At 34.0% G+C, this 12,504-nt stretch overlaps 1 protein-coding gene and 1 long non-coding RNA gene across 20 annotated transcripts in view; one reads left to right on the top strand and one right to left on the bottom strand.

The window, feature by feature from the left end:
• Positions 1–12,504, bottom strand: part of LMO7 (LIM domain 7) — a 252,717-nt gene that overhangs the window by 66,671 nt on the left and 173,542 nt on the right. For 12 of the 19 annotated variants that reach the window (XM_074191825.1, XM_074191831.1, XM_074191824.1 and 9 more), the window contains exon 6: positions 3,627–3,689. The exons of the other annotated variants lie outside the window; for them this stretch is intronic. In XM_074191825.1, the coding sequence (XP_074047926.1) occupies positions 3,627–3,689 (63 nt within the window). The remainder of the gene's footprint in view (positions 1–3,626; positions 3,690–12,504) is intronic. 19 annotated transcript variants of the gene reach the window in all.
• Positions 8,853–12,504, top strand: part of LOC141491176 (uncharacterized) — an 87,710-nt gene continuing 84,058 nt past the window's right edge. Inside the window, exon 1 of the long non-coding RNA XR_012469505.1 lies at positions 8,853–8,943. This is a non-coding gene — a long non-coding RNA (uncharacterized LOC141491176). The remainder of the gene's footprint in view (positions 8,944–12,504) is intronic.

The following is a 12,504-nucleotide window of genomic DNA, read 5'->3' as shown; positions in this document are numbered from 1 at the left end:
TATGCAATTAAAAGCACTTTTTATTTTACTTTGAATATTAAGAATTCCTGATGGCTAAGAAGATAAATATTCATTAAAAGCAAAAAAATATTCTTCATTCACATTTGCCATAAAACATTGACCAATGTGAGCAAATTTCTCTAAAATAAATGATAAACTTTCTGCCAAAGTTAACAAGAATGCCTTTTCCTATTAATCTTATTCATCATAATCTAAACAGAGAGAAGTTAAAATCTTTATTTTGTCTAACATCATCTCTGTCACATCACTCCAAAGTAAACACAGACAAGTTTGTACATATGAGTTACCTTTGCTACTTTTAACACAAAAACACTAAGGTCCCTGAGTCCAAGTAGTTTTCATCTAAATACAGAGATTTAGATGAGTTTTAGGGGGTGGTTAGTTTTATTTGTTTAAACACAAAAAGAAAGCAGTAATGATATAATGATAAGAATGATAATGATTTTCATATATACAGCATTTTAAATTTAGTAACACACCCAGTCTTCACAGACAGGCCTGTGAAATCAGTACTACAAAGTATAAAATAATTCAAATGTTTTAGTGCCATTTTGGACTTATTAAAGTTTAGAATGGGCTAAAATTTCACTAAGATTTTTGGAACATCATGTATTATTATTCCAATTTTATAGAGGAGAAAAATTGTGGTTCAAGAGATGACATGACATGTTCAGAATCACACAATCAGTAAGGCAAAAGTATAGCATTCTATTAACTACATTGCTGATAAGTGTCTCCATAAGGAAATGAACTGGATTGTTTAGTCAGCCAATAACCTTTTAATAAGCACTTACTAGAGGTCAAACACCTTACTAAGTGCTGGGGAATACAAAGAAGAAGAAAAAAGACAGTCCTTGCCCTCAAAGCATTTATAATCTAATGAGAGAAGACAACACAGAAAACAGAAGAGGTAATGTGGAAAAGGGAAAATTTGCAGCAAGGAGGCATGATGCAGAAGTCTAGTCCAGAACACAGCCCTTGTGGGAAATGAAGAGATGGCTGAATGGGGACAATGTATTTTTTTAAAATGTGACCTCTGCCTTAAGTGACTAGGACAGAACATTAATTGTCTTCTAAGGTTTATTTTCATCATAGATGGTCCATCAGGTACTAGTCTTGGAAGTCAAGAAGAACTGAGTTTACCTCTTATTTCAGACTTAATCACTATGATTAACCATTTAACCTGTCTCTGCTTCAATTTGCTCATCTGTAAAATAGTAATCATATGGTAACACTTACCAGGTATTGCCAGGATCAAAGGATATAATATTATTTAAAGTGTTTTGCAAGCTTTAAATCTTGCCAGCTCTTATTATCTACTAGTTCTCTTTCTAACGGGCAAATAAAAGTCTGGCATGAACATGTCTAAAATCACTCCAAATTCACTGTTCAAGAACTAGAACTCACAGTCCACATTTTCAATCCATTTCTTAACTAATTACTTGAATCATTTTAGGTCCCACTGCCTAAAATGTACAATAGCCTCCAGGAAGGTTAATGCAGTAACAACCACTGGAAATATGATATCAAGATATAAGAGAGGAAGAGAGCAAGCGATGCCAAGATTCACCGTGAGAAAAGCTCATCAACTATAGTCAAGAACTATATGAAGAACAAAAAGATTTCTCAAGACTTATGGCAAAAGACCAAAAATCACCTGTATCACCTAGTGTATGGAAGGAAATAACAGATATCTCTTGAATCCTTTCTTGGGAACTTTTAAAAATGGTTTAGCTCAACACTTCTTCATTTTCATTTTCCTCATTTTATTATATTATACAGTTATTCAAATGAAAGGAGAAAGAATGTGTTCCTTGTTTTGAGATCAGCACTTTTGAGTTTGAACAGCATAACCTTTCACATTCTTTGCTAATTATATACATTTATTACACTCTTCCATACAAAAGTACACATAGCACTGATTCAACAGACTATCTTTCCCTAAAAGGCAATGCCAGGAATGTAAGCCATAAATAATTTGTTAAGGTAAAGTTCACTATTTTCTCATCAGCAAACCAATTCCTTCATACTGCAGCAGGTAACTGGGCTGCTCTTTTAAAGCTTGCTAAGGTCAGAGTGGCACAACCTCATGCCGTCTGAAAGAGATCATTGTGGGGAAGGAGGGAATGGTAATGTTGACTTGATTCAAGCCAGCTGAGTTCCTATACAACTCATTTTGAAATGTCAATTAAAATAATCTTCATTTTCAAAACTGAATAATGTTGTGCAAACATCTATCTCTCTGCCCAAATGTTTTAGAAGCCCAAAGCAGCCCATAGCTATTTAACTTGGAGTCCTTTAAGTTAATAAGAAACAAAGTCTTGAGAGAATAAGAAGAATTTAGAAAACTGGGGATAATGATACTATGACACAGAGTGGAAAAGAGTTAAAATTATATGAATTTCTAGAGATCAATTTGCAAATAAGTTCTTTGATCCAGCCATACCACTGCCAGGTCTATATCCCAAAGTTATACAAAAAAAAGGAAAATATTGAGAGCAACTCTTTTTTATGGAAATCAAAAGAACAAATTGAGGAGTAGCTAAACAAGCTTGTAGCACATGATTATAATAGAATATTATAGTGTTATAAGAAATGACAAGCAGGATGATTTCAGAAAAAAAGAAAAACTTGAACTGATTCATGCTAAATGAGCAGAACCAGAAGAACATTGCACATAGTAATAGCAATATATTATACAATGGAGAACTGTGAACGACTTAATTGTTCTAGCAATACAATGATCCTAGACAATCCCAAAGATTGAAACATGTTATTCACATCCAGAGAAAAAAAATTGATTTTGATAAAATGCAAAGCTATTTTTCTCCCTTTGATTCTTCTTATACAAAATGACTAATATGGATACATTTTACATGATTGTACATGTATTACCTATATCTGATTGTTTATATTCTCCTGGAGAAAGGAGGGGAATGAGGAAGGGAAGAATACATTTTGAAACTCAAAACTTTAAATAATTTGTTAAACTGAAGCAGCCCATAGCTATTTAACTTAAGAGTTCTTTTAGTTAATAAGAAAAAATCCTGAGAGAATCAGAAGAATTTCGAAAATTGGGATAATGATACTATGACACAGATACATAGAAAACATTGTTTTCATTGAGTTAATAAAATGTAATGTCCAACATCACCCCCTTCCTAATTAATACAGTTTATCTTATGATTACTACTCTAGTATCACACAGTTTCTATCAATAGATCTCAAAGGAATGAGAGTATAATCAACAGTGCAACCCAAAAGCAATATTCAAAAACAAAATACAGGTTATAGGAATAAAATCAATCTTCAAAGTCATGAACAAAATACATTTCTTTGCACAAAAGTTCTCCTATGAAATCCTAGGAGATGAAAACAGAATTGCTATGTTCCCCAAAGAATGCACAGGCCCTATAAGAAGAGAGCTGGAGATCAAAGTTATGCAAAAGAAATGGGAATGGTTTTAAAACCCTTTATGCAAAATCATAATATGAAGCTCATACTCCAGTCACAAAAAGTAACACATCCAATATTCCAAAGAGAGTGACAAGTGCATCTGACAGCCCTTAGCAGACTGAACAGCTATTATCATTTCTTCTGCTCACCTGGAGGAATCACAGACTGGGGGGGTGGCGGTCAGCAGCAACCTATACTCCAAAGAATCCTTCCTACAATATATCAGATAAGTGATCATTTAGATTAGATAAATATGGCCTTTAGTAAATGTTCTGCAAAGCCGTTGGAGAGAATGATATTACTAAACAGTATTATAAGTCACACAAATAAATGAAAATAACGTTACTTTCTAATCAAGGTAGTAAACTATCCAATGTCTCTGCTTCCTAGATGTGGAGAGACTTCTAAATTAGATAAAATATAAATTACCAAAGGTAGATAACCTCTCCCTGCAAGCCAAGAAAGTATAGGCAAAACAGATGCTTTTGCTGGCTTTCAGCTTAATCCTACCTTTGCCAAGTTGAAAAAGAAAACTACAAAGTCCCAGGCTAATTGCCTAATTATCCAGAGAGAAGAGCTCTGACAAGACCAATTGTAGGTGGGAGGAGAATTTTTCCAAATCTCCCTCCTTTCCCCCCCTTAGCAAGGACAAAAGCAAAATGAAATTTGCCAGAGTGCCTTTCACATTGTGGATGCTTTCCTTCCCCAGTCACACAGCATCTGGACTAAGGATAGGAAATTACTTCTGGCTAAGGACCAGGCTAGGAGCTGGGCAAACAAATAAGATGTTAGTGTCATTGCAGAAACATCCAGTTTGGCCTCAAGCCAGGCTACCCCACCCTTGCATAGTCAGTCAGTGCCAGTCTAAGTCAAGCACCCCTGAATTTCCCAAAGGACCTAAAAACTCATTCCAAAAAAATTTCTTGATGATTATATTTTATTCACTTCCTATCTGTAGATTAACTGAAACTAGAACACTTATCTGTTTGGAACAAGGTGTTAACATAGCCCAGGGAATTTCAGCACTTAAAAGAGACTTAGAAATCATCTGATAGAATCCCCTCATTTTACAAAGGGGAATACTGAGCCCAGAGAAGTAAGCTATTATTTGTTATTCAAACAAATAAGACTAGAGTCTAGATTTCCACATTTTGAGAAAATAACTACTACACCAGAAAGTTTATGGGTTCAGCTTACCCCTTGGGCTCTATGGCTATCATTATCATCGCTCAATTTATTTGTACTTTTACATAGATTCTCTCATTTATCCTCATGATAACCCTGGGATGTAGATGCTATTATTATTTTTGTTATTATTGTTAGTATTATTCCTATTTTACAGATGAGCAAATTGAACTATTGCTCTAAAGCAATCCCCAGGTTTTTTCTTATTTCCAGAACCGGTCAACTGTAGTGCTGCATGCCAGTCTGCCCAGCCAAGGAAGCAGCTAGCTGGCTTAATGAAGTGTTAAATTCAGAGTCAAGATGACCTGGGTTCAAATCTGAGATTCAGATATTTTGACTATATAAGTCATTCAGCTTCTCTGTGCCCCTCTTTCTACTAACAGCACCTTATCTCTGAGGGTTAGTATGAAAATAAAAGGAGATAGTATTTTCAAAGCACTTTGCAGATCCTAAAACCTTATATAAATATTAGTTATTATTATAAATATTATCATCATTTCCTGTTTCTTCCCAAAATAAAATTCCCATTCTTTTCAACTAGTTAAAATTAAGTAAAAATTAAAAAGATTATACTAAATTGTAAATGTTTTTCATTAGCCTACTTCCATTTTTTTAAATAATTAGTAAGATTATACCAAAGTGTGAATGACCAATAGACTTCCACTTTCAAAGAGAAGCTTTTTAACTCAAATTAATCTTTGATGGTTAAAGATCCAGTGAGAAGTTTAGAATTCAAGCAGTTTAGTGGAGTGATATAACATAATGAACAAGTTAATGAACATAAAGTAAGAAAGACCTAGGTACTAATCCCAACTGTTAGTTAGTAACTTCTCTGAGTCCTGAGTTTCTCATCTGTAAATGAAGGGCTTAGACTCTATAGCCTCTAATATCCCTTTCACTTCTAATTTTATCATCTTATGATTATCCTCTTGTACATATTGGGAAAACAGGCAAAACTATAAGGGAAATGATCAACCTATTGATCTTCAAAAGGGTTCAGTGGAAGCCATACTAGTTCTCCCCACTCATTCTTTTCCTTCACCCAGATGATTTTTCAGAAAGCTTTTTCAATCATAGATCCCAGAGTACAACTCCATTCCCCTAGTCACAAGCACACTCACCCTGGTATTTATTGTCCTGAATGACTCACTGACCAGCCTGTGGCTTCCTCATAGACTTGCCCTAGAGACCCAAGCCCAGAAAAGCCAAAGTGCTGTCCTGATTATAGCCACTCAATCTCTGTTTTCTCCTGAGAGCTGGAATAAAGTTAGAAGGGTTTGGCTAAGTGAATAGCTGCTTCCTTCTATTGCTTCAATGTTATAATTACCAGGGATTTTGGTCCAATCTCTTCACCTTAGGAAGGGAAACTGATATCTATAAAGATTCATGGTAACCCAGTGAGTAAGTGAAATAGCTGGAAATTGAGCCCATCTAACCTGAATCCAGGGCTTTGCCTTTATTACTGCTCACACTTGTTCACTATTTAGGATAGAGCTAGAGCTGTGATTTTTTTTTGGACTGAGGAAACTCTCAATGAGGAAACTTTTCCTAACAATGATCATCACACCTTCTCTACAACTAATAGTCTTAGAGAATCCTTTACAACTTCCCCAACACCCAATCTCACTCCAAATCACACACAAGCACAAATAATAGAGTGAATATTGCCCTAATCCTCTGCTCAGGTACCACTCCTCCACCTGGAGAGAGAGTTGGGAAAGAGAAAGCAGGGAGCTAAGAAAAGACAGGAAGGAGGTGAGGAGAGATCAGATCATAAATGTAAGTAACATCCACCCACAGAATTTCCCTTTCCAGAAGCTTAAAGTTTCTCATAGTTCTTTCTCTGGAACACTTTTGTATTCTAAATCAATAGAGCTGAAAGTGTCCTTAATGATCAGGGAATCTAACCCATTCATTTTTTAAAATGAGAAAAGCCATCATACAAAACAGTATTGACATTTTATCCCTATACTCCATAAAAAAATGATTTTACTCTCCTTATCAACAAAATCTTTTTTTCATTTCTATATCCCTAGCAACCTACAAGACTCTATACATAGTAGGCAATTAATGTCTATTTAATGGAATTCAAATGAATTATTTGGTCAAAGGAAGAGAAAGTGAAAGCATACTTTTCTGAAACATTACAAGTAATGTTTTAATGGGAAAACAATTCAAAATAGATGCTTAACTGGCACAAGATTGATACTGTTAGTTTTACATATGAAATTATGTTTTGTATCTAGAGATAAACTGAAAAAAAAATAATCCTAGGAATTCAAAGTAACCCAAAGGCTCTTATTTCATTTGGGGAACAGTAAGCTGAAATAGTTTCTAACATCTAAAATAAAGTGGACAACATCTCTTCCTATAATAACCACAAGAACTGGAAGAAGCTGGCAATTGTAAAATGTAAGGGTTGGATTAGAGTCTTTCTCAAGTGCTATCCAGCTCTAAATCTAGATCCTTCATTGATTACTCCTCCCACAAGCTCACCACATGCTAGAACTCTCTCAAATTACCTTTTAGTTAACTGCTTTGCATTCATTCTGTTTCTATTTTATTTTTATTATGTAATTTTATTTTATTACATCATTTTATTATGTAATAATATTATTTAATGTATTAAATTTAAACTATTTTTATTTAAATTTATCTATCAATTTATTTATTGATTTTCAATATTTATTACATTATATATTTAATAGTATTATTTATTTTATCATATACTTACATATGTACTTGCTGCCTCCCCCATTAGAAAGTAAACTCGTGAGTAGGTATCGTTCCATGCTTTGATTTTTGTGGCCCCTAGCCCAGAGTCTGCACACCACAGATGCTTAAGAAATGCTTGTTGATTGAATAGACCTATAATTCTGTGTCAGTTAAACAATTATTCATGAAATTTCAAACTCAATCTAATACTAGACTTCAAAAAAAATTATCACCACCTTTTATCTGTGTTGCTAGGTAGCAGGGGGAAGGAAAGGAAAAGCAGAGAGGGAAGGAACAAGAAAACATGAAAATAAAATATGGGGAAAATGTTTCACAAATTTATCCTTAAGAAATATAACTACCTTAGTTTTTTGCTCCCAAATATTATTTACCCATCCATAAAATTATGATATATTATTGCAAAATTTAGCATCTAAAAACTGAAATCCTTCTCTCCTCTCCACCCACTTCCATCCCTGAAAATAAAGTTTTATACCATTTGACATCTTTCCAAGGATGTGAAACTGCTATGACTCATAGGTTTTAAAACTCCATATGCCACAAAATGTAATGCCACCTGACTTGTGCAGAATAACAAACTTTTTTCACACTGTGATGTATCTCTATTACATAACTTAAAAGTCATGCCATTCCCAATCATTGGTATAGATGCATGAAGACATTTTAAAATTTCTATAATTACTTATAAATTCCCAAGAGAATCATTCTCTTTAGAATTCTAATATCTTATCCCCAAAAATACTATCTCTATGAATATTTTCCTTAAAGAGCAATCACCTTGCTAAAATAGTTGGATATTAATTTTTGCTATTTCTCATACACTGAAAATAACATTATTTCATTTAAAAGAGTATAAAAATATCCAATTAGCACACAATTGCTTTCAAGAAATAGCAAAAACTGAAAGAAGTGCATAATAGAAATCAGAAAAAAATAGGATTTGTTTTCAACTCTTTCTTCATCCAGGTAGAAACAGCAAGGTAGTACAAAAAATAAAGAGCTGACTTAAAATCGTGAAGATCTCAAATCAAATCTGTTCTCAGATCCTCATTGGTTTTGTGACCCTAGACAAGTCATTACCCTCTATCTGCCTCAGTTTTCCCATCTGTAAAATGGGGCTAATAATAGTACTTACCTCCCAGAGTTATTGAGAGGATAAAATAAAAAAAATATATATTTTCACTAAGCTTAGCTTAGTACTTAGAACATGATAGGTCCTATAGAAAGGTTAGTTGTTATCATTGTTATATCGTTATCATCTGTTATAAGCCTTATAGTTTGGCTTCTATTAGTTAGTTTTCAATTCAATCAAGTCATATTATAATGAATCGCATCACAGAGGTAACCTATGACAGTGGAAGACTAGTTCTAGCAGGTTCTACTAAATGGTAAAGCTTTATTCCCCTCCCATTATGATGGACCAGTGACTAGATATATGCTTATGATCCAAGGACTCTCCTAACAATATTAAAGAGAAGCTCACCACCAGCTATGGCAAATTTTTCAGGCATAGTGACAAGGCTTCAGTCTCAAATAATGGAGGAGGTATGTACACACAACAAAGAAAGGATGATACCTTTGCATATTAAAGGAGTAGTATGCCATTGTATAACTGTTGAAATTAATAACTAAGTACTTATTTTTTATTCATTATTAGACAACAAGCCCAATGCAGAATTTCAATATTCTGAAATTTTTATTAAAGCAGTTTTAGATTAGGATCATGACAACTAACCTAAAAACAGGCCTTGGATCACATTCTACACATATGAATTTAATTATATAAACTTCCTCTTAATTTTGTTTGCTTTGCCTGAAGTACCAGTCTGAGGAAGTAGGAGTATACAAAGAAAGAACCATAGAGATTGAAATAACAATGGTTATAATACACCAATGACATCTGATCCAACTCAATTTTTTTCTCTTTCTTTTTTTTTAAACTAAGATGAAGATACTGAGGCTCAGGAAGGTTAAGTTATGTGCTAAAGGTCACACACTTGGTGTTTCACCCAGCAGCTACATGGTGCAGGGGTCAGAGAAGCAAGCCAGGAGTCAAATCTAGATTCAGTCACTTGTCACTTACTAGCTGTGTGATCTTGGACAAGTCACTTAAACCTATTGATCCAGGGTCATCTCCAGCCATCAGGCCACTAGACCCAGATGACTCTGGAGAAAAAAATTAAGGATGGTGATTTTCTTGAGTAAAGCACCCCCTCACTCAATTCTAATTCACATGCATATCTTGGCATCACCTCCCTGATATCATGGTCTTCATTGAGAACAAAAGACAAACATCACTATCATGCAAGTCAAAATACATAAAATACCGAGTAAAGACTGGATTTATAAATAATTATGAATGTTTACATAGGCTCTGTGCTTTAATATTCTCTGGTCTCATAAAGGACTATTGTATTAAGGGGGAATAATAAATAGTTAAAGGGCATATAAAAAAATGTAAGAAGGGAGAGGTCATTCCTTCTCCCACCATTACTGACTGATTAATCTATGAGTCAGGTCAAATACTGGTGATTTGAGTCTGTAAGAATCATGTTGTTCTCTTGTTATGGGTTAGTAGAAAGAAATACCCAGTAAGTGACTTTTAAGTCCTGTTAAGGATGGGAGTTTTCTGATGCCACCATTAAGAGAAATTTCAAAAACAATGGAAGAATGATTCAATGTGTAGTTACATGATAATGATTAACATGAAGAGGATGAAAAAGGTAGAAAGAAAGAGAGGATATGGACTTCCACCTGGACTGATGATACACAAAATAAGACAATGCTCTCAGAAGTTTCTAACTAAGTTTCTCACTTTTTTCCTCTTCTCTAATCTTTCTCCCTAGTACTGTTACAATGTCCTTCCTTCCCTGTTTTCATAATTCTCTGATCTTATCAAAGGTACTCTCTCTACATAGAGGAAATAGCAATTCAATCATAACTCTCATCTTCCATTGAAGAGCCCTTCACTCAGAGTGAAGGTAGCATTGAGTTTTTAAAACATACCCATGAGAACACAAACTTTGATCAGTTTTACCAAGCTATAAAGATTTGAAGTAAGACCTGATGCATAATCTGAGCGCTACAACATCTGAGTTCAGATAAAAACATCACATGGTTTAATGAGTTTTGGGTTTCCTATTAAAAGTCTATGAAAAGGCACATAGGTGGTACAATGGCAAAACAATCAAGAGGACCTAAGTTCAAATCTCCAGACACTTACTAGCTATGTGACCTTGACTAAATCCCAGTAAATAACCTGATTGTCTCAAAAAAATGGTTTCAAGTTACATTGGGGAAGGCATAGTCTTCTCAAGGAAATTACAATTTATTTAAGAATTGAAACATGATAAAATTATTTCAGCATAAATCTTCTTTACATATAAAGCAGCAACATTTCTTCTAATCTGAAACTTGAACCATTTTAAATTCATATCATTAAACCTGAACAAGTTCTCTTTCAGCTCTCAATACCCAACTCCATAGTCCTATAAATGCTTGTACTACTAATTTCTCAACCTATCACAAGTACACCAAGTATACTTCATTATCTCATTCCCAAAAGTCAGAAACTGCAACCTCTAATGCTATTTATTACACTGTGGGACTACTAACTTACTAGATACTGGTGGAAAATTACCCAAAGCCCTCTCTCTAACCTTGAAGAGTGATACTAGAATTCATGAATCAGCCCTAAGGTGGAGAAAATAGTTTGGAAAGTTTAGGTTTCCTATTAAAGCAAAGCATTCAATGGTAGAACATAGGCACCCATAAATAAGAAATGAAAAAGCAAAAGCAAATAACTATTGAAGACAATTTTTTCTTATTTTACAGTCTCTGGAAGACTAATTTAATTCAGAGATAATGACTGAACAATGGCCCACCATATTTCTACCCATAATTTATAATTATAGATATTTACATATATATGTTATAAATGGACTTCTTTAAGAAATACATGTTAAAAGACTAATAAGGCAAAATATGTCAGGCAGAAATATATAACTCCTGCAAATCTCTACTTATCATCTATAAATAGAAGCCTGTCTTCACTATAAAAAGATGGAGAAATCAGTAGATAAAGTCAAGAGAACCTCATAAAATGATTGATAGATAAGTAGATATGATCTAGTACTCATTAACACAATTTATTTTAGACCTTAATTCCTTCCTGTACTATGAAATATATGTTCCACAAGGAGAGAGAGAGAGTGAGAGAGAGAGAGAGAGAGAGAGAGAGAGAGAGAGAGAGAACACCAGAGCCAGACAGGGACAGAGACAGAGACAGAGAAACAAAGACAGACAGACAGACAGAAAGACAGACAGACAGACAGACAGACAGACAGACAGACACAGAAACTGGCTCATTTGCATGTTTCTGGATATGTTTAGGTCAAAAAATGGGAGGCTATATATTATATAGTGGCTGTGACTAGTAAGAAACTAGGAGGAGAAACTGGAAAAAGGGAGCAAAACAATTTTTCCTCAAGACCTCTCTTTGAGTAGGTGGGTACAATGATATTTTCAATTCAAGCCTTCTGTTCTGAGATGTCTCTGATATTTCCTTTCTATCTTCTATTTCTCCTTTCACTGGTTGACTTTTGGCTTCTGGTTCTTTCCAGCTCTAGTCGATATAATCCTTTCTCTTTATTCTTCCAAACCCTTAGTATCTAGTTGAGATAATGCCTCCTATTTAAACAAGTTCTTGAGGGCATGATCAAATCTCTCATATTGATTCTGAATGTTACCGTTGACTGATTTAATCCTTGTAATGCTCTTACCTAACAAAGGTAATTACTTTAAGTGGGGTTTAATAATCAGTGGAATTCTGTCATATATAGACATATAAAGACAAGCCACATATACACATACATAAATACATATGTATGGATCCTCATATGCAGAAGAAAAGACAACATGCCTATATAGTGTTCTGTAATTTTTTTAAAGACACTGTTTTCTTAACAAAAACCCATTGTGATGATTTGAAAATTATTTTCCACTTGAATAGATAACATTTTTATTTCATTTTATTTTTCTATGTTTATAATTTATGACTTCAACAGAAGGTTGGGTATTTTAAAATCTGTCAAAAATGTAATAAAA

Source organism: Macrotis lagotis, chromosome 6, assembly GCF_037893015.1.
Source record: "Macrotis lagotis isolate mMagLag1 chromosome 6, bilby.v1.9.chrom.fasta, whole genome shotgun sequence".
Lineage (NCBI taxonomy): Eukaryota > Metazoa > Chordata > Mammalia > Peramelemorphia > Peramelidae > Macrotis > Macrotis lagotis.
Note: the sequence above shows the minus strand (reverse complement) of the source record. Positions and strands in the feature narration are given on the sequence as shown.